We start from the raw sequence: 25,920 nt of genomic DNA, 5'->3' as shown, positions 1-25,920 counted from the left end.
CATCGCTGTTGGGACAAACCCACATGACTGTCAGGCCCTGTACTTGATCGCTGCCCAGTTAGTTCTGCTGGACCATCTGAGGCTGGCACACGGGCCCTCATAGAAGTGGAGTCCTGCATCTAGACAGGGTGCTCCTGTGATCTGAGGCTGGAGGCACCATACAGGGAGGCCAGCCTCCACCTGGGAGCTTTCCCCTCTGACCTTTTCGCGTACTTGGAGCCCTGGCCTGAGACCTTGTGCTGAGACCTGGGCCTCTAGCCTGATGAAGGACGTTGATGGCCTCACTCTGCTCCTTGCTTCTCACACCTTGTTTTTCTTAGATTGTGACTTGCTGCTACAGAATGAAGATCAGAGTGGAATTTGCCCTAGTTCTCTTTTCAGAGGAGGAGGTTTGAATTCTGGCCAATTATTATTTTTCCTCCTCACCTTTCCTCAAAAATACATGTGCATTTTCTGCCTCTGCTCACAGGACCCTGGCACCCCCACCCTCCCCTGGCCTCGTCTCTCCATGTTCATCCCCTTTCAAGCTTGACCTTATATCCCACCTTCTCCAGGGAGACTTCTCAGACCCTTAGGATGCCTTGTGCCCTTAGAACATCTACTAGTGAATTGCCTGGCTGGCTTACAGGGAGGCCTAGGGAGGCCAGAAACTGGGGTCCCCACAGTTTAGACTGCACAGGCCTGTGCAGGAGCATGGTCTCTGCATCTTGGTGGGCAGCTGCTGGGGAAAACTGGATCTGCCATCCCTACTCTTCCTTCCTGGATTCTCCAAGGGTCCAACACTCCACAAGTATTAGGAACCTCTGCTTCAGGAATATGGAGTAGAAAACATGATTTCTGCCTTCAAGATAACAATTAGTGCTAAAAATGACAAATTGCCCAGCTAATCAGGTGCTGATTATCAAGTGATAATCAACTGGATCAGACTCAGTGCAATGAAGGAAGAGATAAGGGACCTTGCTGGGGCTGGTGTTTGATGAAAAGGAGGGTGGCTCAGTCAGTTTCAGCTCAGGTCATGATCTCACGGTTTGTGGGATTGAGACCCAAGGGCTCTATGCTGTTGGGCACCGTGCTGACAGCGTGGATCCTGCTTGGGATTCTCTCTGCCCCTCCCCTGCTTGTGCGCACATGCTCTCTCACTCTCAGAAATAAATAAAACCTAAAAGGATTAAAAAAAAAAAAAAAGGATGGTGGGAAGGCACATGGTTGGGAGTTGGGGGAGAGGTAAAGCATTGGGAAGGGGGGAACCAGTGGCTGGAGAAGGTGTTGATGAGGCAGGAAGACCCCTTCCTGCCGGTGTGGGGAACATTCAGGCTCAAGTCCATTCTAAGGCTGCCCTCCCCGCCCCGCTTCAGACAACCAGAGCAGCAGAGTCCCCTGGGCAAGGCCACTTAGGGCGGGGCTAGGCTGGTTCCTGGGACAGCTCCCTGGGCAGACCAGCCCTGAAGCATTGCCCTGGTACCCCATCTCCCCAGACATGCCTCCTCTTCAGCTCCTCTCTGCCAGGCCCAGACCCCCTCCTGTTCCCTGCATCCCTGAGAGCCAGGATGACTGGCAGACCTGACCACACCATGTGCCTAGAACAGAAGTGGCTAAAAGCTGAGCTGGCATAGTGTCTTCTACCAACACAGGCTGTTATCCTCACGGCTGCTGACATTCCATTAGTGTGAGTGACCCAGAACGGAATTTCTCAACCAAACCACATCCTTTCTGGGCTGGGGCAAGTGCTCCAATAGTCACCCTCTGGTCAGATCCTTCACTCCCGGATCCTGGGAGGCTCCAGATTAGCTCCTGAGATTTCCTTAGTCTCACAGTTCAGCAGTGCCAAGAGGGAATTTCCTCAACAAAGAACCCTGCCCTGACTGTCCATGACATCAATTCAAGTGCCTTTGTGCAGCCACCTTCCATTCCCGCCTCTCCTCCCATGCCCTTGGGCACCCACGTGCTGCTCATATGGGTATTAGCAACCTGAACTGGAGGACAGGCTCCTGGACTCATCTGTGTCCTGCTTCATGTCATCGCTCTTGCTAGGACTTCCCCTTTCCCTCCAACATCCGGCCAACTCCCAACCAGATGTCACCCTCTGACCTTCTGTGTGTCCCCGTGGGGGCTGTACACATACCCCTTCTGGAGAGCCTTCACTATGTTGGACTTGGTTATCTGCACACCTGCTGGCATGCCTCCAATTCACTGCTGAACTCTCTCCCCTGCCCTCCCCCACTCCCCGTCACAGCACAGGGCTCCTCTCCGTCCCCTTGGCCAGGATGGGTGGCCCAGTTCTTTGCACAACAGGACAAGAAGGCTGGCAGAGCACTGGTGTGCCACTGCGGCTGGTGGGCAACGCTTTCCAGCCCACACAAGAGGCCAGAGCCTCATCAGAACCTGGTGCTTCCTGGGCGCCCCACCCCTTCAGCCCAGCCCCTGGCATGCCTGCTTTATACACCAAAATGAATCTAAAACGTCATTTGAAGAAAGGATTCTGAGACTTGAAAAAAGCCCACTATTTTAATTCAGTGGTTCTAGTCCTCCTCCAGCGTGACCACCCTGGCTCTTCTCTGAATATTCAGTAGTTTTTACTTAGCACTTACACAGTATAGACTTATATCTCTAGATATTATCTATCTATATATGTGTTTTTATATATTTATCTTTTTGCCACATAGGCTTATGAGTTTAATAACACAGATAAATTTATATCAAGCGTTTTTAAATTCAAATAATCTGGACACAGTGTGTGTCTGGTCCCACCTACAGATGGTAAAACTACTATTTATGTTGTCCTGTGTCCCGCCACGTGTCTCCACCTGGATGGCAGGTACTTGCAGGCCAGGGCCCTGCTTCCTACCATATCAGGGTCCTCCTCGCCTCTCCAGTGCCCGGCACAGAGCCGAGCGCATGGTGTCTGCTTAGTTTGTGAAAATGTGTGTTGTTACAACCATCTGGCCACACTCAGGGGTCTCACAGTCCATGTTAAATCAGAGTTGATTTCTACCACCCCCACTTCCCACTGCTGGGTCTTGGTTAGGAGGTAGGAGAGGAAATCTGTTCACTTGGTGCCTCATAACTGCAGAGTGGGCTGGACTCATGTAACCAACGAGCAACGTGCCGGCCGAGTCTGTTTTAAGCTGTCTGGAAGCAAAGTTTTACAGAGCCTGGGAAGCAGCAGGGGGTTCTGGGTAGGACATGAAGATGTCTGACGCCTTGTGATTCGGGGTCTTCATCCTGGAAGACGGTCACCCAGGCAGAGCCAGAAGTACAACCAAGGGATGTCTCTGAGACAGGAAGGCCCAGAACATGGGCACCTAGCAGCCCTCTCACACCCTGACGGGAGCCACTGTGCGAGAGGAATGGCCACGCTGCTGTTCTCAGACCCTGCACTGTGATGTCGCTCAGAGTGGACACACACTGGCCTAGGAGTGAGAAACCTGAGCCAAAGCCCCAGCTCTGTGGTCACGCAGCAGGGCATGTCACAGGTTCCAGTAAAACAGGAGTGAGGTCTCCCACTAGATGAACTGCAATGACCTATAAGCAGCAGCTGAGAAACTGCAGCTGCATTCAGTCCTCAAGCACGGGCCTGCTGAGGCTGTGGGAAGGGACCCTTGCTTTCACACTGCTGGTGTAGACGACCCGGAAAAGCAGTTTCTAGGCCTCATGCCTCTGAAGGCTCCCAGAAAACCCCTGAACCTCATGGCCTGTTTGGCAAGGCAGTGGGCCCTCCTCGTGGCTCCCGGGACTTAAGAAGGGTGTGAGAAAGGAAGAGGACAGGAGGGGATGGACGGAGCCCCAGCCGACTAGGTTGAAGCACGCTCTCTTGCCAGCACTTTCCTGTGTGTCAAGCTGTGGAAACCCATACCGAATAAACACCAAGGTCTTACAAGACTCAATGCTCTTCCCACGCCTTGCATCTGAAGGCAGATGTGAAAGCGAGTGTTCTCTCTGGGGAGAGGAAGGAGCAAGAGTCTATGTAAACACACCATGTGCTCTGTCCTGCTGCAGGGGTGAGGCTGCTGGGGCTACAGGAAGGAGTCCTGGGTCCTGGACTCCACAGTCCTGTCCAGTCGAAGTGGCATGTGTGCCCTGGTCCTAGTAGGGAGGCCCAGTGAGGCCACAAGGCCACTCTCCAGGAGCCCACACCCTCCCAAAGAATGCTACCTGAGCCTTGGTAGTCCACACTGGCCACCTCATGCCCAGGCTGTGTGCTCCCTCAGCCATCATCCTCCCCACACACTTCATCTACCACTGTGCTCTGATCAAGGCAGGGACCTGCCACCTCCCGCATCACCTGCACAGTCCAGCACCCTGGGGGCACAGACAGATGCTCAGCTGACCTGAACAGAGCCAGCCCCTGCTGGACCATGAAATGTCTCAGCCTGGCAGAGTCTGTCTGCAGCCCTCTGCATCTAGGCCAGCCCTCCTCCTGTGGGGGAAGACACAGACCAGCAAGGCCAGTGTCTCTGGGTGTCACCACGGGGCATCTCTGACCATCTTCCCAGTCGCTCGGGCCAGCAGCTGATGAAGGAGGTTCTCAAAGAATGATGGTCAGCCTGGCATCCTTCTCCTCCCTCTCTTCCTGGGCCCTGCCTGGCCCATGCTCCTGGGGCAGGATCAGCCTCCTAATTATTTGTCAAAAGGATTAAGACTTGGAGCCATTCCCATCTGAGGCAAAGACAAATCAGTTTTCTTCCCACTGCCATAAAGAGGAGATATCTTAGGGTGAGCCTCCTCAAAACTGGGTGGACGTGAGCCTTTCCAAAAAATATATTTTTTTAAAAAAGAATTATTTTGTAAATGGGGGATATTTTTGTGAAGATGGCTCTAGCTAAGCAAGCAACAGCCTGGGGTCAAAGGTCATCTTGTCCATTCCCCTTTCCAGGAGCCTCCAATCACTTTTCCTGTGTCCCCTCCCTGGCTGCTCCCTCCAGCACCCCATTCCGGGAGGTCGGGGAATACCAGCAGAGAAGAGCTGGCTGCAGGGAAGGATGTGGGCCGTGTGGGTGGCAAGCACAACAGGTCTACATTTTCACTTCCATGTTCCTGAAAATGGCTCCCTATAAAATTCTCAACATATGCAATAAACACCTGAACATGGCCATTGCTGTCTACTGGAAGGACCCACCTCTGGCCTGTGCCTCGTTCCCCATCAAATGGGAGGAAACAGACGGTGCAGGTGCACTCCCAGGCCCTGGCACCTCCTGGCAAGTGCCTTCACCTTCCTGGGACAGTAACGGAATCACCCAGGAAGGCTGCTGGGAGGACTAAGGGCAATAGAGCCTATAAAGGCAGCCCTGGTGCACAGCCACCCCTCGAGACAGGTCTCCTGAGTCCACACCATCATTGCCAGTCTTCCGTAGTGGACCCCGTGACTGGCAGGGAACACATCTTTCTTCTCTTTGTATCCCCAGTGCCTGACCTAATGTCAACAAATCTGCTGAATAACAGAAGGAGGTTGAGCCATAGGGACTCACTGAGGCCTCTGGAGAGTTGTGGGCATTCCCAGATTCAGAGAAGTCCCAAGAAGACAGGCTGCATCGCCCTGTGGAACTGTTCATTCTTTGTGGTCCCACCAGCCCCATCCCTCTGGCTCCTGACCATTGTGGGAGCCTTCCATGGTGGGGGAGGGGACGGCGTCAGGTGTGGCGAATGCACAAAAGGGGGAATTATCTCTTTAAAGGACAGTAATTAGTAATTCTGGCTGATGGCTGTGCTGTGCTGTTTTAATGAAGAGTTCTATTTTTACAGAAAACACATAATTGAGCGAAAAAGCAGGCTATTCTTTGAGTCAGGCGGCCACGCCTCTGGAAAGTCTAACTCCTGGGCCAGGAGGCCAGAGTCTGTACATTGCACCAGGGATACACAGGAATTGGGCCCCACCTTACATGCCCCAGGTCCGACTCAGTGCTGAAAAGCAGGGTCCCAGTCTGATGATTCGAGTCAAACCCTGGTGTCCCTTTTTCTAGCCATGTGACCACCGGGTCAAGTCACTTTAACTTCTCAGAACCTCAGTTTTGTATCTGTAAAATGGGAATGACAGCATTTTATACAGTATTGTATACCGGCCGGGGAGGGGCAGGGGGGAGGGAGGGTTGTTATGTGGAAACAATGCACATTAAGGCCTAGCAGGGCGTTCTTACTTGATAAAGCGCTCGATCCAGGTTTGCCCTACCTGCCATTATTCACCCAGCCTCGATTACGATGACGTACAGTTTGCTTACTTATGCCTTCATTTGTAAAGTGAGAGTAACACGGTTGCTCTATCTCCTGGGGTCCCTCAGGGGATCAGGGAGTTAATGCATTTAGAGTGCTTAGAGCAATGTCTGGTGCAGAGCATGCACTGGGCGCACTGCTGTCTTATTATCGAAGCACACGGGGTTCGAGCGTCTCAGGGTTGTTCAGCCCGCCACGCGGCTTGGGTTCTGGCCTCTGCTCTGCCCTGTACCAGCTGTCTGACCCTGAGATATCATCTAGCTTTCCCATTAGCTTCTTCATCTTTTCAAGTAGGAGGGCTGCAAAGAGCAAAAAGTAAACACACCCAAACAACAAAACAGGGTAAGTGGAATGAGGGCTTGTAAGACGCCAACATCCCTGTGGGTTCCCTCCTTCCCTCCAGAGTAACAAACAAAATGATTCCTGTGGTCTACCCGTCGGAGGGTCTACTGCGGTGTGTGGGTGCCCAGCTGTGGGTCCCCCACAGGGAGGAGGGGGAGGCAGGGTGCAGGCCACAGTCTGCTCTGAAGGTGCTTCCATCACCACGGGGAAGCTCAAACTGTATATCCCAGGCAATCAGGGAGCAAACTAGAAGAGAATCCAGTACTCAATGGAGTGGTTCAGTTTTGACCAACAGGAGTGAGGGGTGGGGGGCTTTCAGGGTAGCTAGAGAGGAAGGCTGGCCCAGCAGGGATGAGGACTTGAAACTGGGGCAGGTTGCCCAGCTGACTAGGCACAGAGGCCCCACCCACAGATGGGAAGGGACAGGGGAAGGGAAGAAGCAGGCCCTCTGGTAGGAGTTGGCTCACCCCCTTGCCCTCATTCAGGCTGTGGGGTCACCAGGCTCCAGCACCTGGCTCTAACCAGTGGCCCAGGAAGCCAGGCAGGTCTTGGGCAACACAGGTCACATACACTCTACCAAATTCCATGCCTCTGAGAGACTCCACCAGGGAAATTAACTGGTTAAACTCATACACATGCTCTTTGAGGGTGTTATCTTAAAGTGACTCTAAGAGGAGTGACCTCCCTGAAAGGCCATAGTGAAGCCCAGTTTTCTTCCCTTCCCAGAGACTTACCCCAAACATGGAAGGGACGCTGATGACAGCTCTTAGCTGTAAAAACCAATGATTTTACCTTGGGTCTGGAGGATTAAATGACCCATGTACCCTAATCTTTTAAGGCTCACACCGATCCCTCACCTCTTAATGAATTCATTCAAAGTGAACCGATTTTGGGGCACTTGGGTGGCTCAGTTGGTCAAACATCATCTGACTCTTGATTTTGGCTCAGGTCATAATCCCAGGGTTGTGGGGCTGAGCCCAGTGTTGGGCTCCACGCTGAGCATGGACCCTGCTTAAGACTCTCTCTCCGACTCTCCGCCATGCCCCGCCCCCCCCTCCCTTGCCCAACCTACCTCCCTGATAGCCAGCAAGCTTCTGATTCCTGAAATCAGCTCCTCCTTGCTTCAAAAGTCCTGCCCCTGCCTGGAGAATAGCCTCAGGGCATTTCTGAGAGGGTTACCTAAACTCTCTGATGGCTGGCTGCATGGCAAGGCCTTCTTTTTTTTTTTTTTTTTTTTTTTTTTTTCCTGTTTATTTTATTTTGAGAGAGAGGGAGAGAGAAAGAGAGAGACAGAATCCCAAGCAGGCTCCTCGCTGTCAGCACAGAGACTGATGTGGGGATTGATCCCATGAACAGTGAGATCATGACCTGAGCTGAAATCAAGAAGGACACTTAACCGACTGAGCCACCCAAGTGCCCCATGGCAAGGCCTTCTTATCTGTGCAGACCCAAGGCTGACCCGGCAGGCCTCCAGGCCCTGCTTCCCTCAGCTACTGCTACCTCCAGTTATCTCCAGATGACTCTACAAACACAAATTCGTGATCTTGAAAAATAAGAACACAAACCATGCAGAGCCTTTCCATAACCATTCAGGAGTGGAAGCACATCCAGAAAGAAGGTCCCTAGGTGGAACAAAGGTAGGCTCCCAACCTAGTATAAGACACCAAGAGGCAAACACCTGCACCTTAGTCTATAATTTCAACCCACTGAGCACACACTTGGGACCCTACGACCACCCACTGTAGCAGGGAGGCCAGCCCTGCCTCAAGGGCAAGAATGCCCTCTCTCCCAGAGGCAGAAAGGCTTTCTCTTGGGGTTCGGCCACAGTGCCTATCTCCAGTAAATGTTGTAAGGCAGGAGATCAGGGAGTGAGGATCAGGAAACCAAGGGCTAAAATCACTTCAACAAGTAAAGAATTCCTTTTGGAAAAAACTGCAAATAATACCTTCCTTTCCTTTCTCTCTACCCCAAACAAACAAAATAACCTGGGTCAAATACCTGCCTGTCTGAGCACAAGCAGACTGCCATGGGGAGACTGAGGACTCTGTCTGACTACAGTGTCACACAGAGCAAGATCACAGGAGGCTCCACAGAACAACCAGTGAAGGGAAATGCTGAATGTCAAACCAGCTTAGCTGATGAGGAACTGACCTTTGGGGAAGAAAGTGCTGGTGCCAGTGATTACGCCTGGCTTAACACTTCCCTCAGCCACATGGCCTGCAAGTTTAACCCCTGGCTCTTGTCCTCACTGGGGGCTGTGGCGGCCAAAAATGTTTAATGAATCCAGCAAAGTGATAAACTATGTTTGTGTTAATACCTTTGATTCCAGCCCCCTCACTGGAGTGTTGGTATTTTAAGTGTCTTTTTGATCTACTACAAGTCCCTAGTAAGAGCCATCCAATAAACACACTGGGTTTAAGTCAGAAATGTTAAGACAGGCCCGGGACTCTGATCCTTCTGCCTGGTGGAATGCACGGCTAGAAACATCCCATGCAACCTGAGAAAAAGGTGAGGCAGGCCAGGTAGATCAGAAAAGTGCCCTTGAGGCCATAGTTCACCTTAACTACAATCAGCCAACATCTGGCCCCAGCTCATGCCTAGTTATCAGCTCAAACATTTTCCAAAACAGCCTAGGTTTCCTGGGGGAGATGGCTGTGCCTATAGTTTGTTTATACATGACAAGCTCCAGCTTGTTGAGAGGGCCATATTATTCCTGCACCGGGGGAGTGCGTCCGGACTCTGATACACCTTCCCCTAGGATCTTCCAAGTCCCCCAGATCCTGGGCTGGGCCAGGCAGAAACTCCCAAAAGGGCCTAGCCTGACCCTGCACCCACCAGTCCACCCACAGTCTGGGCTTTCAAAACTGGTCTGGCAGGCTGCCAGACATGGGGTGGGGGCAGTGACTGACAGGCTGGTTATTGGAAAGCTCCCATCATTAGCCTAGGAATTTTGTTTGGTTACCATGGTGACCCTCACTACAAGTGCACTGACTAAAGCACAAGGAATCTGTTACCTAAAACCAGTGCCCATGGAGCCCCAGCTTCAGGAACCATGCTTATCAGTGGTCCGTTCCCCTTGACCCCATATTCCTGCCCCTCCCCAGCAGAGCCTCCCAGCTGCCTCCCCTAGCCTGGATGAGGAGGAAGGACTAGCACAGGCAGCCTCCAGCTCACACAGGACAGAGACTGCTCACATTCCACCGCCTGGCTGGCTTGGAACCCAGGTCCAAATAGGGAGTTTGCTGCCCCCCTGAGGCCCCCTGCAGGCTGGCCAGGGACGGCCTGACCAGCACATGTGTCCAGGGCTTAGTCAGAAGCCCTCAGGATTTCAGGAAGCTGCTCAGGGTGTCTGGTTGCCCCCGTGCCAGGTTCACACTGTCCCCGCAGGGCCATCAGTCTCTGCCTCATCACGTTTCTGCCTTTTAAACCCGAGCTCCATTAACCAAAGGTCATCCCACAGCACAGAAATCAAGATCCTCTTTGCTTTTGCTTCCTAATCCCTGAATTTAGGGGGATTTTCAGAAGTTCAGCTCCATGAGGGCTGGGTTTTTCTCCAGGAGTCTTAAGACTGTCTGTAGGAAGGGTAGCATCCGTTGCAGCTAAGGAACTTCGACACCTTCCCACAGGGCTTCCTGCCTCGGCCTGCACCTCCCTGCCCTCCTGCTAACGGTTCCCTCCTCCAGCTCCAGGCCCATCACACACCCTACCCTCAGCTGCCACATTGCTGTCTTACACTGTTGGTGCACTACCTTCCAGAATGCCCCACACTGCTGCCCTTGAGCATGCTTCTAAACCAACTGTGAGACCTTCTCTTGCCCGAGTCTCACAACAGACCTTGGAGGCAGAGGGAGGCAGGACAGATGTCTTTGGCAGATAAGGAAGCTGCTGGAAGTGGCACAGGTTAAGAGCATGACCCAGTGAGGGCAGGAACCTAACTGTGGCCCTCACGTGGGGACAAGCACACATGGAAAGGGTTCCATCCCACCCACTGGCATGTCCCCTGTGCCATACCTCCTCTATACTTGACATGTGCCTGCCAGCCTCTTCCTTCATGAAGACAGCCTCTGGGAGCCAATGCACAGGCAGGTTCTACAGAAAAGAGCCTCTGAGAGGCCTCAGCCACTTAGGAGCACACTGTGGGGAGCTCTTGGTGGCATACACACCTCACTGGGGGCACTGAGGTCAGGGTGAAGGGGGTTTGATCTTTTTGTTTGACTGCAATGATATTTACTGGACCGGCTGTTGAATTCTCTGCCATGGCAACAGCTGGAGCCACACACAGCTTGTTCCCAGCACAGGGAGCAGCTGGGGGACCAGGATGCAGTTTTAACTGAAAGAGCAATGACATTTGTCAGTGATCCCTGGCCGGTAATGGACTCAATGACATTTCCTGCTAATCCATGGGTTTTTGTGCTCTGTGGTTTCATCTGTGGGGAATAGTATTGCCTTATTTGCAAAAAGCCACGGTCATGCTCTATGGCCACCCCACAGAGCTACATGGTAGGTGGATTTTCCACACCCACTCCCAACTTCTTATATATGTATTTTTTTTTAAGGTTGATTTTTTTTTTTAATTTTAAATAACAGAAATGCACTGTCTCACAGTTTGGAAGGCCAGACGTGGCCTATAGATATTTTTTAGTTTTGCAGCCTTTTAGGACTGGCTCTGAGCAAGACAGAGATCCTCATGGCCATGGAGGTGAGGGGCTCACGGTGGCTTAGAGATAAAGAATCTGCCACTGCTTCTCTATCCCCACTGTTCCCAGTGGGCACGCTTTGAACAGTGAGGCATCACAGAGAATGGGATGCTCTGGTCCCCAGGCCTCTCTGCAGTGACACAAAACGGAAGAACCCTAGGGATGAGACTCAAACACTTTCCCTTCTTGGGCTTGGACTTCAAAGATGTCTCCCTGCTGCCAGCCCCACGGCCCAAGCTCCCAAGGCCCCAGCAGTGACCCCGTGGAGTCTAGTCTGGATGGGACAGCTGTGTTCTCATGCAGAGGCTGTCCCTTCAGAAGGCTCCTGCCTGAAGAAATAGGGGCACAGTTGACACAAAGGGGCACAATTATCCTACAAGTTGACCAAGAGCCCAGTCTGCACTGGGGAAGAGCTTGCCATCTTTTTTGCGTTTAGGGTCCCTTGGAGAATCTGCTGAAAGTCATCTCCCTGGATACACACACACAGGCACAAATGTTATGGTTTGGTTCTAGGCATTCCTGGAGGCCCCAAAGCCCACCCACACCTCCTAAGGAGGAGTCACCAACCTCAGCAAGGACCACGTCCCCCACCACCCATGAAGGTCCTTGCAGTGAGTGAAGCGTTTCCAGGTGAAGGAGTGTGCACCTGAGGGGGCGGGGAGGGGCGGAAAGCGTGCTTGAGGGGAAGGGCACACACATTGCCCACACAGTAGGGAAAGGCTGCCGAGAAGGGGGCTTCCTCACCAGGCCCAGGAGCCCAGGAGGCAGGAGGCACCTCCTCTGTGGTGGGTCAGGATGCTGAGGCAGAACCAGAGGGCTCACCCCCCCAACACAGTGTGAAGTGCCATTAGCCTCCCCACTTCAGGCCAAGGGATGAGATTCTGGCAGCAGAAAGAATTCAGCCCAGAAGTTAGGAGGAGACACTGCGGTGAGACGTCAGGCGCTGGAGTGGGTTGAGGGGAGAGCTCCCTGCAGGGACTGGGGGTCCGAGGAAGGGCCAGATGCATGGCATGACAGTCCCCTGCCCTGCTTCCATCAGGACAGCTCTGCTCCCCTCTGTTCCCACACCGTCTCAACTGGCATGTAAGATTTCACTTGGGAAAAGGAGTTGCTGATAAAACCATGTGTGACACCAGGCCTCACCTCTCTTTCTGTGACGCCTGTTCTGACTTGGGGGCAGGGCGAGGAGCCCCTCCCCACTCTAGGATTCGAAGCTTTTCTTGGGGAAGGTTTCTTTTTCCATCAAAGCCTGACAACAGAGTACACACACACACACACACACACACACACACACACAGCTGGTAGCAGACCCTGCCTGACAGTTGTGAGGACAGAGCTAGGAAAACAGCGAGGTAACTGGTACCAGGAGAGAAGGAACATTGGTCCTCTTTGTATTTCCACTGAAAGTGAAAAATGAACTTCTACACAGTAGGTCTTGCTGTATTGTGCGTGGGATTACAAGGTAACTCATTCTTGTCTGCACACACTATTTCATCTGTGTTGTAATATTCCCTCAGTGACCTACCTTTTCAAGTGAACTGATCTGGGGGCTTGCTCTTCAGTGGGGCACCCTGGGGAGCTTACATTAAGGGCACCTGCTGCTCCCAAAGCACCTTTCTTGAGCCCTGGCGAGGACAAAGCCATCCCGCAGAGTCCACAGGCAAAGCTCCCGGTGGCATCCTCGGAAGGAGGCCAAAGGCACAGGAAAGCCAGCCCTGCCCCCTGATGGGCTAGGGATGGACAGAGGTGGACACCCAGGGTCCCCACACGAAGGGACCTCCTCGGGCTGGGACAATAGCGGCTTCCCTCTGTCACCTAACATGGCTATGGCACCCACCAATTTCCCCCTAATTCTTCATGAACCTGTTTTCACTGCCAATGGAGTCATCCCTCAAGGTAGCCAGGACCATGCTTCTTTTCTGCTGTCTGAAGCAGGACTGCCCTTCGCTGGTTTTACATAGCCCTCCTTCAGACCTGAAGGTGGAATGTGGTGGGAATGGGGGCACTCAGGGACCCCTCATCCCCTGTTCACAGGATTCAGATAAACAAGGTCTATTATATCCAGTGTCAGGTGTCTGGGCGGGGGAGGGCAGAAATCAATGTTTATTTATTTTTGGGACAGAGAGAGACAGAGCATGAACAGGGGAGGGTCGGAGAGAGAGGGAGACACAGAATCGGAAACAGGCTCCAGGCTCTGAGCCATCAACCCAGAGCCTGACACGGGGCTCGAACTCACGGACCGCGAGATCGTGACCTGGCTGAAGTCGGACGCTTAACCGACTGCGCCACCCAGGCGCCCCATGGGAGGGCAGAAATCAAAAGACAACTGGCCTCCTCCTCATTCCCTCCTGCGGGCCATGCACCTCCTGCCTCAGCTGGTCCAGCATGGCTCTTGTTCCCCAGTGTCCTAGTTGGGTGGCAGCAGGTCCTCTCTGTATAGGTGGGGGCAGGAAAGTCTAGTCCTGCCCCACCCACCATGGCCTGGGCCAAATGCAGCATGAACCCTGCTCCAAAGAGAGGGGCATCTGGGCAATGTGGCAAATAGGGGGTGCGGAGGAGCCAGGGATGGAGGGAGAGGCCGGGACTGCTCTGGATGGAGAGAACCCCTTTCCTCCAATGCCAGTGGTCTGCTTGGAGGGAGGGGGATGGCTCACTTGGCCTCCACCAGCCAAGCCAATGTTAGAATCCATCCTTGGCTGGCTGTGCCAGGGTTACGATTAAGTTACACAGGTCAGTGTCCCCATAAGACTCAAATGCAGAGCCCGGGGCAGGCGGGCGGGGGGAAGCAGCTTGAGCACATGCATTCGAGCACAGTCTCCTCTGTGGTCCCCAGAGCTTGCATGGAGCCTGCAGCTGCCATACAGAGCTCACCACTCCCCACTTGACACTTCCTGGCACAGAATGCCAGAGCCATTCTCTGACCCCACACGTCTTCCATGCCCCACCTTGACCCTCCAGCCAGGAGTGTGCATGCAGTAGGCACTTAATCAGTATGTGCTGGCTGGCTATGTGGCAGGGTGAGGTGTGCATGGGCACCTGTGTCTATGGCAGGTGGCCCCCAGCCCTGTAGTGTCCATAGGGAACTCACTTGAAGTTCTCTGGATACTCTGTGATGGCCATGTTGATAACATCCAGGGCATGCTGGTAGTGTTTCTGGGCAGAGAAGAGGAGTGCCAGCAGGTGGAGGGCGTTGGCATCATCCCTGCACATTTTCAGGGCCTCCTGCAGCTGCTCCATGGCACTGGAGATCTGCCAGAGAAAACTGCCAGTTTAGTGACCTTCTCCAAGGCCCATCCTCCCCCAGGACTTTGGTGCCAGCACCTGCCAACAAGGGCATAGCGGACTCAAGTGAGCTCCTGGGCCCTGGGTGGGGAGGGCTCATGCTCTGATGAGAAAACACACCCTAATGACATGGCAAGAGGGGTCTGCTGTCCCAAGTCAGGCCTGGGAAATCACTGCTGCTCAGGCCTAAAGGGGAGCAGGATTATGGTGTGGCACAAAGGGTTTGGGCAGATGCCAGGGCTTTAAGAAAGCTACCCAGGTCATGAGCTACAGACCGAGAGATGGCCTCTTCTCCGCACGGTTTATGTGGTGATGGAGGCTGGCAGACAAATACCTCTTCCCACTCGGAGGGTCACAGTGGCAAGAGCTTAGGCTCTGGGGTGAGCTGGGGGCATGGGTCCCAGCTCTGCCACTTCCTAGCTGGACCCTTTGGGTAGCCTCTCTGAGCTGCAATTCTTAGCCATCAAAGTAAGGATAATGTTCACGCCCATTACAGTGGCTGAGAGGGTGAGATGACGTAAGAAAACGTCTGCACCGTCCTGGACGTGAGTGAAAATGTGCGTTTCCCTCTTCAAGCCCCCAAAGCCCAGGCAGCGACCAAGCAGGTAAGCCTCTTCCTTCTCATCATGAGGGATGTGTTCTCTCACACCCTCGGGACTGGCAGCTGCATCGGCTCTTGCAACCCTACCCACGTCAGGGCCCTATCCCCCCAGGAAGCTCGGGATTCTTTTCTAGAAAGTCTTGCTCCTTTCTAAACCTCAGACGTGGGCCTCCCAGGCTCCCTGAGGGGACTATGGTCCCGGGTATACCTGGCCCCAGCCAGGGGTCCACCCAGCCTCTCACCTGCTGTGAGCACTAGTGCCAGGCCCAGACTCCTCCCACGGGAGCCCCCTTTTGTGGAAAGTTCAAGGGAAGTGAAGGAAGCTAAGTGGTCACTGGTTCAGCTTGCCTGTGTCTCTGTAAGGCTACTCCTCCCTGGTGATTCTCCAGAGCACCCCATTATCCTGGGCTTAGTATCTAAATCCACAGCTGTCACTGCTTAGGCAGCCACACGTGCTCCGAGCAAGATGGGCTGGAGGGCTCCAGAGACCCAGGCAGGCCAGGTTTAGCCCACAGTCCATTCCCTGAGGCTCCCAAGGTCTGGAGTCCCCAAGGAAAATGGGTACCAGGCTCCACTGGCCTAGCCCTGCCATCTCTCTGGGAGGACAGACACCATTCACCAGAGGTGGCTGAATAATTAAAGATATTAAAAAGATATCACCAAAGGTTTATCATGAACTTGATTGGTGTTTATACAGAAGGCTAAAATACAGTGGTCTCAGGTATTTCTGACCGTGTTCCTTGCAAAACCAGAGCAGAGTGATGTTCCTTGGGGAGAGCGGCAGAGAGGTACCAAGTGTCTCAACCAAGACGTGGAAGTCTAGAACCATGGGGCACAGGGGGGAAAAGGGCTGGGACAGGTGGTGGCAGCCTGGAGGTGGAGGCAGGAGAGTGAGTTGAGGAGGGTAGTGGGCAGGTGCAAGAGGAGGGGAGAGAAGCAGCAAAAGGGAGAGGGAAGGAGAGCAGGGCCACCGGGGAGAAAAAGGCTGAGACAGGAGACCGGGAGAGATGAGTGACGAATCCAGTCAGGATACACACAGGCGCTGGGACAAGGGTATGGGCATGGGGGTCCCAGTGATGGGAGTAAGGGTGCAGTGAGGGGAAAAGCCAGGCTGCTGCAGGGCTTGAGAGGAAGGTCAAGCAGACGGCAGCACGAAGCACCCAGGTGACCCTAGAGCCAGGAGAATCAGCTCGCGGGACCACCTGAACACAACACCAGAGGCTAGGAGGTGACACAGACCAGGAGGCCAACTGCAGGCTGGCAGATAAGGCTCTAAATGAGTCAGGGCACAGGATGCTTAGAGCCACATGGCATGTCTAATGGGGGCAGAATGGGCTCTGGAGCAGAAACCTGGCTTCAGTGCTGGCTGAGCTGAAGCTCGGCAGGGTCCCAGTTCCTGCAGTATAAAACAGGGCCAAGGGCACCCTCCTCATCAGATGGAGGGCTCACCCAGCTCAGTGGGGGGCACAGCAGCACCCACGATTGCCAGGGCCGCCATCACCTGACCACCAGAGGATGGAGACTCTGTTGGCTTCTCTCCAACAGTCTAGAGGCCAGCCCGGTTCCCTTGGTGCAGATACAGAGAGCTGTGCTGTGGGTGCCAAGGCTGTCTGCAGTCCCTGAACGGTCCAGAGACCAGCTCACTGGGTCAAGGCCAAGAGGTCCTGCTTTGGAGGCCAGGGGTGTGCACCGAGCCCCAGCCTATGTGAGGCACGCACATGAAAAGCAGAGGTTCCCAAGGGCCTGGGAGAATGGGGAGCCCTGGCCCTTTTATGAAAGGTGACCCACTGGATGGATGACTGCCTGGCCTTACTCCCTGGATGGACCAGTGTCCTCATAGCACCAACAGCTCAGCTGCTCAGCTTGGGAAAGAAGGTGGGTTGGGCAGTGGTGGTAGCTCCAGTGGGGCCAAGGGGGCCAGGGGATAGGAGGCCCCCTACCAGGTCCTAGAGGCTGAGCCTAATGGTACTGTCCACAAGGCCAGGGACAAGCTCTGGGGTCCACAGAAACAGCTCTGTGTGTCAGTCACTCTGCTCTCCTAGATCTGTGGAGAAAGCCCAGTGGAAGGTGAGGACATAAATACTTCCTGTGGTCACTCATCAACTTCTCAGGAGACTGAACTGTTCAAGGGAGTGTGAGGACAGAGAATAATCCCTTCCTGTGTGCCCATGGGCTCTACCGCATTTTCTGACTCAATCCTTACTAGGTCCCTCTGAGGTGGCGTATGAAGATGCTTAGATAACAGATAAAAAAACAGAGACTGAGAGAGGTCAAGTCACTTGCAAAGGGTCACGTGGCTAGTAACAGCAGTGGTGCCAGGAGCAGACCCGCAGCCCTCGGGGACCTGGGACTCAGGAGATATGACAACCCACCTGGCGGACGAGGGCCAGCTGCAGGGAGACATAAAGGATGACCTGGGGGTCACCGGGCGCCAGCTGCTGGGCTCTGTGTAGGGAAAGGGAGCGACAGGTCAGTCAGCGAGGATTGAGCACCCAGTGTGCGACGTGCACCTCCAGTGTGCCAGCCCTGTGTTGGGTGCCGCAGGGCAAAATGTCAAGGATTGTCAGAGGGTGCCTGGTAGGGGAAGATGGTGTTGGCAGCCCGTCAGCAGCAGGCTCCAAGAGGGCTGGCTCTGCAGAGGTGGGGGGCCATCCGGGGAGGGGAGGACTGGGGGATGGGCACTGCCTCTCACTCTGGGCAACAGTTAGCCTGGCTGAGACCCTGCGGTGGCCTTGTACAGAGCCCAAAGCCTGACCTCTCCATCAAAGGACAGAAGGGAACACTCCTGTGCGTGGAGGGCCTGGGAATGGCCTCTCTGGGAGAGAAGCCTTGGGAATGAAGAGCTAGCCCAGGTAGCTCAGCGGGGGTTGGCGGGGATGAGACTCTTCTGCCTCTCTGGGTTCAGGAACAACCTGCCCCAGAGAGGGGCTGGATGTGCTACATGTTCCCACAAAGATGGCACAGGAGTCTAGGGCAGGCCCCAAACCAGCAGTTTCCACATCAGTCCTCAGAAGGAGTAAGACACACAGGGCTGGGAGGGCAGAGCCCTGCAACAGGCCAGAGGAGCCCAGAAGGATGCTTGGGAGGGACCCAAGGCTGGGATGGAGTCAGGGACTTAGCAAGGAGGAGGCCCAGGGAGGGCCACCACAGGGGAGGGGCTTCTCTGGCATCCCCTCCCCTCCTTCCCTCCAGGACCCCACCTTGGCTGCCAGGATATCTCTGAGCAAGGGGGTGGGGGGGGGTTGCAGTGATTCTCACAGTCCTCTGGTTGAAGACTGGGCTGGGAGGAGGCAAACACCAATTCTGTGTCCCTGCTACTAATACAAGGTGCGTCTCTAGTTATCTCATATAATTATCACAACAACAATGGGCTATCACTCCCATTTTAGAGGCCTAAGCTCCCAAGGGCAGGGGCCAAGCCTGGGGGCCCTCTACCTGCCCACGGAGCTGGGTGTCCTGGTCAATAAAATGGGGATGGAAACCATTCAGTTTACACCAGAGGGCTCACTGGGATAAAGCATGTGGCTGTGCCACCTCGGGCCTCTGCCGTGGCGGGGCCCTCCTCACCTCTCCAGTGTCTGCAGTGCTTTCCGGTGCAATTCGTCTTGCTTGGATTTCAGAGTCGCTGCAGGAGACAAGACGGAGACAGAGCCATGAGCGGCTGCTGAAGGGGTGCCGACCCAGCCCCGCCCCATCCAGGCCACTCAGGCTCTGCAGGGAGAGGCCCCACCAGGGCCCTATCTGGCCAGTGCTTGCACACTCCAGTGGTTCTGGACTGATGCCACCCACCGCCCTCGTTACCAGGGGTAGGTGTGAGGTGTCCACTTGGCCCCAGCTTCCCGGCGTGTTTCTTGCCACACCAGGGCCTTCCACGGCCACCTGAGCCTTGAGAGACAGGTTACCACCACATGCCTCCTCGGGCTTCCTTATCTACAGGCTTCTTCTTTTTTAGCCACTTTAACACATTTTTTTTTTTTTTGGCAAAAATTTTTTTACATTTATTTATTTTTGAGAGACAGAGTGAGACAAAGTGAGAGTGGGGGAGGGGCAGAGAGAGAGGGAGACACAGGATTGGAAGCTGGCTCCAGGCTCTGAGCTCGAACCCACAGACCATGAGATCATGACCTGAGCAGAAGTCGGACGCTCAACTGACTGAGCCACCCAGGCGCCCCACCACTTTAACACATTTTAAGTGTTACATTTTAAGGGCAGGTGTTTGAAGCCTTAGCTGCAGACTGAACTACCTGGGAAGCTTTAAAATGATTGTCATCCAGGCCCCAGCCCAGCCCTGCTCAGATTACTCTTCCAGGTTTGGTCTGCATGGGGCCCCATAACTCCCTTTCCTGAAACGACACAGAAATAGGTGGCTGCCTCATCGATGGGGGGTGGGGGGGACACACAGCTGAGCTGGCAGGGTTGGGGATAGAATCCCAGGTTTGGGGTGGCCAGAGTGGAATCCATCCGCCAAGCGCAAGTATTTATTAAGCACCAACTGTGTACCCAGCAGTATGCCACGTGTCAAGGGGGGGTTAAAAGACCCTAGAAGGTCACAGCAGTGCTGAGGGCAAGAGCAAAACAGAAGAAAGACACCATGGGGTTCGGGCAGGCAGCACAGTACAGACTACAAGCACTACAGGAGTTCTAGAGGCAGGTATGAGCTCCTCTGCCCAGGAGCTGGGGCCTGGGAGGGTGGGGAGAACTGGGTCCATGAAGAGGGCATGTGTAAGAGTGTGAAGTCTGGGTAAAAGACTGGAAACTGGACTGAGGTGTGTGTGTGTGTGTGTGTGTGTGTGTGTGTGTGTCTGCACTCAATGGAGATGTGTTGGGGGTAGGCACTGGTGGGACAAGACGCCTGAGAGGCTGCTGGGAAGTCTGAGCCCCCCAAGCGGACGCCCCTAGGCTGTGGCACTCACCGTCAGTGGCCTGCAGGCTGTAGGTGAGACCCAGTGCCAGGTAGCCCTTGGAGAGGAACTCCCCGGCTTCCTCCCTCAGGTCGATCACCATCGTGGCAAAGTGCTCTGCCTCCTCCAGCTGCAAAGAGGACAGGCAAAGGTCAGTGGGAGGGCTTTCCTGGACTCAGTCACCAGCCTGGGACACTCAGAACTACAATCCCTCATGTGTGGGCAGCACAACCAGAGGCCACGTGGCTTGTCTGAGACCACACAACCACGGAGTGGAAGAATCAAGGCTGTTTCCTCCATCAGCGACTCCCTGGAACTCCTCCCTGCAACCCAAGGACCTGTGATCAGTGTCAGAGGAGAAAGCTTCCCTCGCTCCAGACATTCTAGCTCCCCCAAAAGGACTCTGCCTAGAGCATGGACCCAGGACCAGGCCAGCTGGTGAAAGCTCCTTTCATCATCTGGCCTCTGTAGGAGCCTCTGTCTGTCTCTGCCCTGTGTGGCAGAGAGAGGGAAGCCAGGGCTGGTGGGGGTGGGGGGCAGGCAGGGCTCGGGGACTGGGCCCTGGGGACACCGCCCACCCTGCAGAGTGGGCAGGCTGCCACTCTGGCTCTGTCTGTGAGCTGGCTCCCTGACACAGGGAGCTCAGACTTTTCAGGGGAAAAAGGCCTGAGGCTGTTTTTGTCCCGGGAGCAGGAAGAACTGTTCCGGTTGGAAAGGAACCAACTGGCGCAGGTCACGTGCACACACACCATCACACGTGTCACGTGACACGAAGAGGGGCTCCCACGGGGGTCAGGCTAGTCAGGGAGACGGGGGACAGCTGGGGGATGGTCTCAGCCATGCCCACTCATGGCCCACAGGCCTTGAAGAGGCCCCCTCCCTCCTCCTCAGCCCAGGTATGGCATCTGCCCACATGCCTGGCATGGCAGTGTACTGGTCTTAGTGTTCCTGACAACAAAGATGGGAGCCGCTCCACAGCTAGGGGGCTGAAGGGACCATACCCCAAGCCCCGCTGCCATCCAGATGTCAAGGCCCCCTGTGTGGGGCATCTCGCCCCCAGCAGAGGTCCATAAAGTCAGACAACCAGGGAGCAAGATTCAAACCCAAGTTGGCTTCTGACACTCGTGCCAGTGCTGCTTCTACCCTGTTCTTGTCCCTGCCACCCCATCCTGGCAGGAGAGGGTCAGCTCTGTGCATCTTGTGGCCTGACCACTGGCCACAGCCAGGGCGACGGTGGACCCTCCCTCCCTGGAACGTGGAGTTGAGATCCCGAGACAGAGGCCATCAGCAGAGGGGAGATTAGTTGGGGAGTCTGCCCTTTGTGCACAGTCGGGGCACATTCTGTGCAGGGAAAGGGCTGAAGGAGCAGAGAACCCACTGTAAAGGGAGGGAAACAACAGAACCCAAACACAAGGAAGTAGAACATGTGAGCTGACAGCCCAGACAGAGATGGCGGGTGGGGGAATGAATCCCTGTGTGGCCTGCCCACCATCCCTGACCAGGGCAGTGCTCCAGCCCCCTCATGCTGGTGCTCTAGATGCTGGCCTGGACAGCAGGCCACCTCCAGGCTGGTGGGCTGGTCACTGAGAGGAGTAGGGGGTCCAGGGACCTGAGCTCTGACACCATCAGGCCCTAGGATTCACAGTTTGGGGAAGGCCATAGCTCAGGAAACTCCTCAGCTGCTTGCTGCCCATCTCAGCTGGCCAGGGGGGCTGTAGCAGCTAAGATCTGTTTCCTTGCACCACCTGGTCCAGCAGGACCTGAGGCAGGGGGGTGGGGGTGGGGGTGGGCTTGGGGGCCTTAAGTCAGAGCCAGGTTGAGAGAAAAGCCCTGGAAGATGAGCTCCCAGACACAGACTCTGATACTCACCTGGCACCTGACAGCTGTGGGGCCTGGAGCAAATCACTTAATTTCTATGCCCCAAAGGTCCTCTTCTGCAAAATGGGGAGTTGAACCCCACCTCCAACTGCTCCTCCCCACAAACCTCCACCAAGACTTCTGCAGCAGCAGGCTCTGTGATGGGCCCAGCTGAGGAACCCAGTGATAAGGGGGCAGGATGCCTGGGTGAGTTCACAAGGAAACCCCGCAAGTGAACAGGGTGGCTCTTAATTAAGGCTCCCTGTGTAATGCTGGCATGGGGCTACTGGAGCTCCAACAGAAGGACAACCATGTGGCTGTGGTTGTCCAAGGAGGACTCATGGCGGGGGGCATGGGGGTCAGGAGGGACCAAGAAAAGGGTTAAGTGAGTAAACTCCACCTTTCCTCCTTCCTAACATCCCATTGCTGACACGGCTCATCGTGTACAGTCTTTAGGCATCATTATGCCCCATCCAAACAGGAGCAAGCTTGTTTATAAACCACCAATTACCAGTTACAGAAAGAATCTAGAAACCAATTACATCCATGTGTATACACTCTTCCCATGACCATGTCCTTCTACTCAGCAAATGCCGGCTTCTATCTCCTCCTTCCCAGGTAGGGAAGGTGCTGAGAACAAGGCTCAACAATTACTGGCAAACAGGGAGAAGTTACTCTCCAGTTCACACACATCATATTCTGGATTAGAAGAGCTTGCCACACTTTAGTTTTAAAAAGTGAAAACAGGGGCACCCGGGTGGCTCAGTCAGTTAAGTGTCCAACTTCTACTCAGGTCACAGTTCATGGGTTCGAGCCACACATCAGGCTCTGCGCTGACAGTGTGGACCCTGCTTGGGATTCTCTCTCTCTCTCTCTCTCTCTCTCTCCCCCATTCCCTCTCTCTTTCCACTCCTCTCCTACTTGCACGCTCTCTCTCAAAGTAAATAAATAAACTAAAAACATACATCCTTAACTTGTCCAACTTGTGGTCCACTCTGACCCCCAGGTCAGGAGCCTTCCTCAGTCAGTACTTGCCAGCCTTGTTTGTCCATGTAGTTTAAGCACAGTGTCAGCATTTGTCTCAAATCAAACTCACAAAGCTTGAATATACGATTTTCCCTAGATGCCCAACACTATTTTGGTTCCTACCACCTATTACAAAGCAGCCTTTTTGCATGAGGAGTCACTGCAGTGATGATGAAGGGGAAAAAATATCAATTGTTTTAAATATGTCAACGTACAACATGCTAACATACAGTATTAATATAGATGGGAGCTCTAACTGGTCAGCGAAAGGAAAAAATGCTGTCACAGCAAACAAAACAAAAACAAAACAAACCCAAGATTTATATGTATTTTAAATATATTTTAAAAACAAGAAATATGTATATAAATATATAATATGTATATTATGTATTTACATAAGTATACATATATATATACACAAGTATATACACACACACACATACACACTACACACACACATAAACAAATATGTACACACACAATGCACCATTCCCCTTCATCTAAGACATGAGTGGCAATCCTAAAGCCCTTGAGAAAGTGGCTTTGTCATGTTTGTTCTGAAATACTAAGTGCCCAGCCAAGTCCATAATCAGTTCCACACTCAGGAATAAGCTCTCCACACGGATAGCAGGGCAGCCTTGAAAGCTGAGAACACAAGCCCTGGGACCAGACTTCTCACACTCAAATCCTGGTTTGGTTATTTACTAACTGTGTGACCTTGGGTAAGTCACCTCACTTTGCTGTGCCTCAGTTCCCTCTTCTGTAAAATGGTGTGACAAGTGTTTGTCTGTGAGGCAGTTGCTGGGAGGACTGAATGAGATAAGACACAGTGAATGCTCGGAGCAGTGCTTGAATAAATGTAAACTATTATCATTAGCTAGTGAATTTCTATCTATAATTAGTTGAATCTTCCAGAATTCTCTTAGGCATCAGCCTGACGGATGTGGCAAGTGCCATCTGAATAAAGTCCTCATGCCCCCTTGTACATGACCTCTGACAAATCAGGAAGTGGCATCAAAGACTGTCCTGGAATCCAAAGGGGGTACTACTGCCTGCCTTTTATCTCCTGCCTCAGAAAAGGAGACAATATAGAAGGACCAGCTGGGTCTCCGCAGCCCTGTGCAGTCTACTGTGCCAGCTGGTCAAACCCTCTGACCCTCTATCCACAGTCCAGAACACACAGACCTACACCCACTAACCTACCCTTTGTAACAATACTCACCCCTGCTGTGGGTAACACACTCAGAATGATATTTTCCATCTTATTCTCTGATAGTCTATTCCAATTTTTTCTTAAGAAAGAGTTCTATTTCACAACCCACAAACGGGTCTCAGCTTCAGATGGGAAAGCCACAGCTCTAATCCAGGGGCTGACTGAGCTGCCCATCTATAGCCACCCCCATCAGCTTTCTCCCTGGGACTACCTCACTTGGCCTTTTCAGTCTCCAGACACTTCCTATGGTGGCCTCAAAAGTTGGCAGCTGGTGGCTCTGCAGTTGGGGCTGCTGTTTCTGCAAGATTAGCTCAGATTACAGTGCTGGGCCCTCCTTGCTCAACCACACTCTTCCAGGGTGACAGGTTTTTAAAGTTCTTTTTAGCTGTTCTCCTTCCAGTGATACACTACTTTTTAAATATCTCCTTTACCTATGGCAGTCGTGTAACTTTGCCATGAACCCCACATAGAGACCCCCTCCACGCCCCTGCCATTCCAGAGAGGTCTAGTGCAACCTGCTGCATCATAGCACCGCTGCCACCTTATGGAACAGGTGTCTCACAGCTGAAGGTTCTGGGGCACAGGGAGCTTAGGGGACCTGTTCGAGGCCACCTGGCTAGTGACAGAATGGAGTTTCTAACTCAGGTCTCCTGAGCCTACATCTGGATCTTTCTGAGCTACCTGATTCACAGCTGCCCTCTGTGGGTCTTCACTCTCTTCCTCTCTGACCCTTTGGGAAAAGGAGGCAATGAAGGTTCTAACGTGTGGACCCTTTGCTTCGGCTTTCCGGAAATAAGGGAAGTGTTCCCATGACTTCACAAGGTCCTAACGGCTCTCTGGTCTTCCTGACTTGGTCCCTACACAGACAGGCTTCTGACTTACACACTTTGCTCTTGCTTGGCTGCCTTCTGCTTCAAGGGCTGCCTCATTCATCTCGCATGGGGCCAAAGAGGTTGTACCCCTGGCATTTCATTCTCTTCCTCTTCCTGGGAACCAGAGAAAGTTCCTTTCTGAACCTCTCCAGTTTCTCCTCAGTCCCTTCCCATGGGGCTCAGGGCCTGTTGTCAACTGCTCCACTGAAAATGCACTTTTCCCTTCCCAGGAGGAACAGGACGAAACTTCTGTATTTCCACAGGCTAGCGGCAGGATTGCTGGCACTCTGTCTTCCCTGCCTCTTAAACACTCATCTTCCTGGCTCTGGCCACCCCTGAATCTGAAAAATGGAGGTAAAAACACAAAAGCATGTGCTTTCTGAGAACCTGCTGTTTTGAAGGGTCTGTCACAGGGATAGCTGCCATTCATCAGGTACTTGCAACGTGGTAGGCAGCAACACTGCTCAGCTCTGGTGTTCACAGCCACCTGTAAAGGATGGATGTGACAGTTTCCATGGTACAGATGAGGCATGGAGAGGGCAAATTACTCCCCTAAAGTCACACAGCTACTGAGCGGGCAGGGATTTGAACACGATCCTCTCTGTCTCCAAAGCCTGCACTATTTGCACGGCCTCATACCGCCCCCTCGGGAAGAGGCCCAGAGACAGCATACAGACCTTTTAAAAGAGGAGCATGGTCTGCTTTTCCATTTCATAACGCCCTTCTTGTGTGCGAAACACAGCACACATGCACACCCCCAGCTCCTGTCCTCCTAGGGAAGTTTCACCTTTTTAAATTAAATACATTTTAAGTAATTATGTTTGGAGAGAGACTAAAAAATATTTACATCTCTTTCCTTCTTGCCCCAAAACTGGCTGGGGACCTTAGCAAGACATCGGCCATGGCAAGGCAGGAGGCTACCACA

The 25,920-nt window shown here is 53.5% G+C and overlaps 1 protein-coding gene across 3 annotated transcripts in view; it reads right to left on the bottom strand.

Moving 5' to 3' along the window:
- Positions 1 to 25,920, bottom strand: part of TTC7A (tetratricopeptide repeat domain 7A) — a 123,672-nt gene that overhangs the window by 28,849 nt on the left and 68,903 nt on the right. For all 3 annotated transcript variants that reach the window (XM_045445955.1, XM_045445958.1, XM_045445956.1), the window contains 4 exons: positions 20,040 to 20,157; positions 18,694 to 18,751; positions 17,499 to 17,571; positions 14,332 to 14,492 (listed from right to left, as the gene is read on the bottom strand). In XM_045445955.1, the coding sequence (XP_045301911.1) occupies positions 14,332 to 14,492; positions 17,499 to 17,571; positions 18,694 to 18,751; positions 20,040 to 20,157 (410 nt within the window). The remainder of the gene's footprint in view (positions 1 to 14,331; positions 14,493 to 17,498; positions 17,572 to 18,693; positions 18,752 to 20,039; positions 20,158 to 25,920) is intronic.

This window comes from Leopardus geoffroyi, chromosome A3 (assembly GCF_018350155.1).
Source record: "Leopardus geoffroyi isolate Oge1 chromosome A3, O.geoffroyi_Oge1_pat1.0, whole genome shotgun sequence".
Taxonomy (NCBI): Eukaryota; Metazoa; Chordata; class Mammalia; order Carnivora; family Felidae; genus Leopardus; species Leopardus geoffroyi.
Note: the sequence above shows the minus strand (reverse complement) of the source record. Positions and strands in the feature narration are given on the sequence as shown.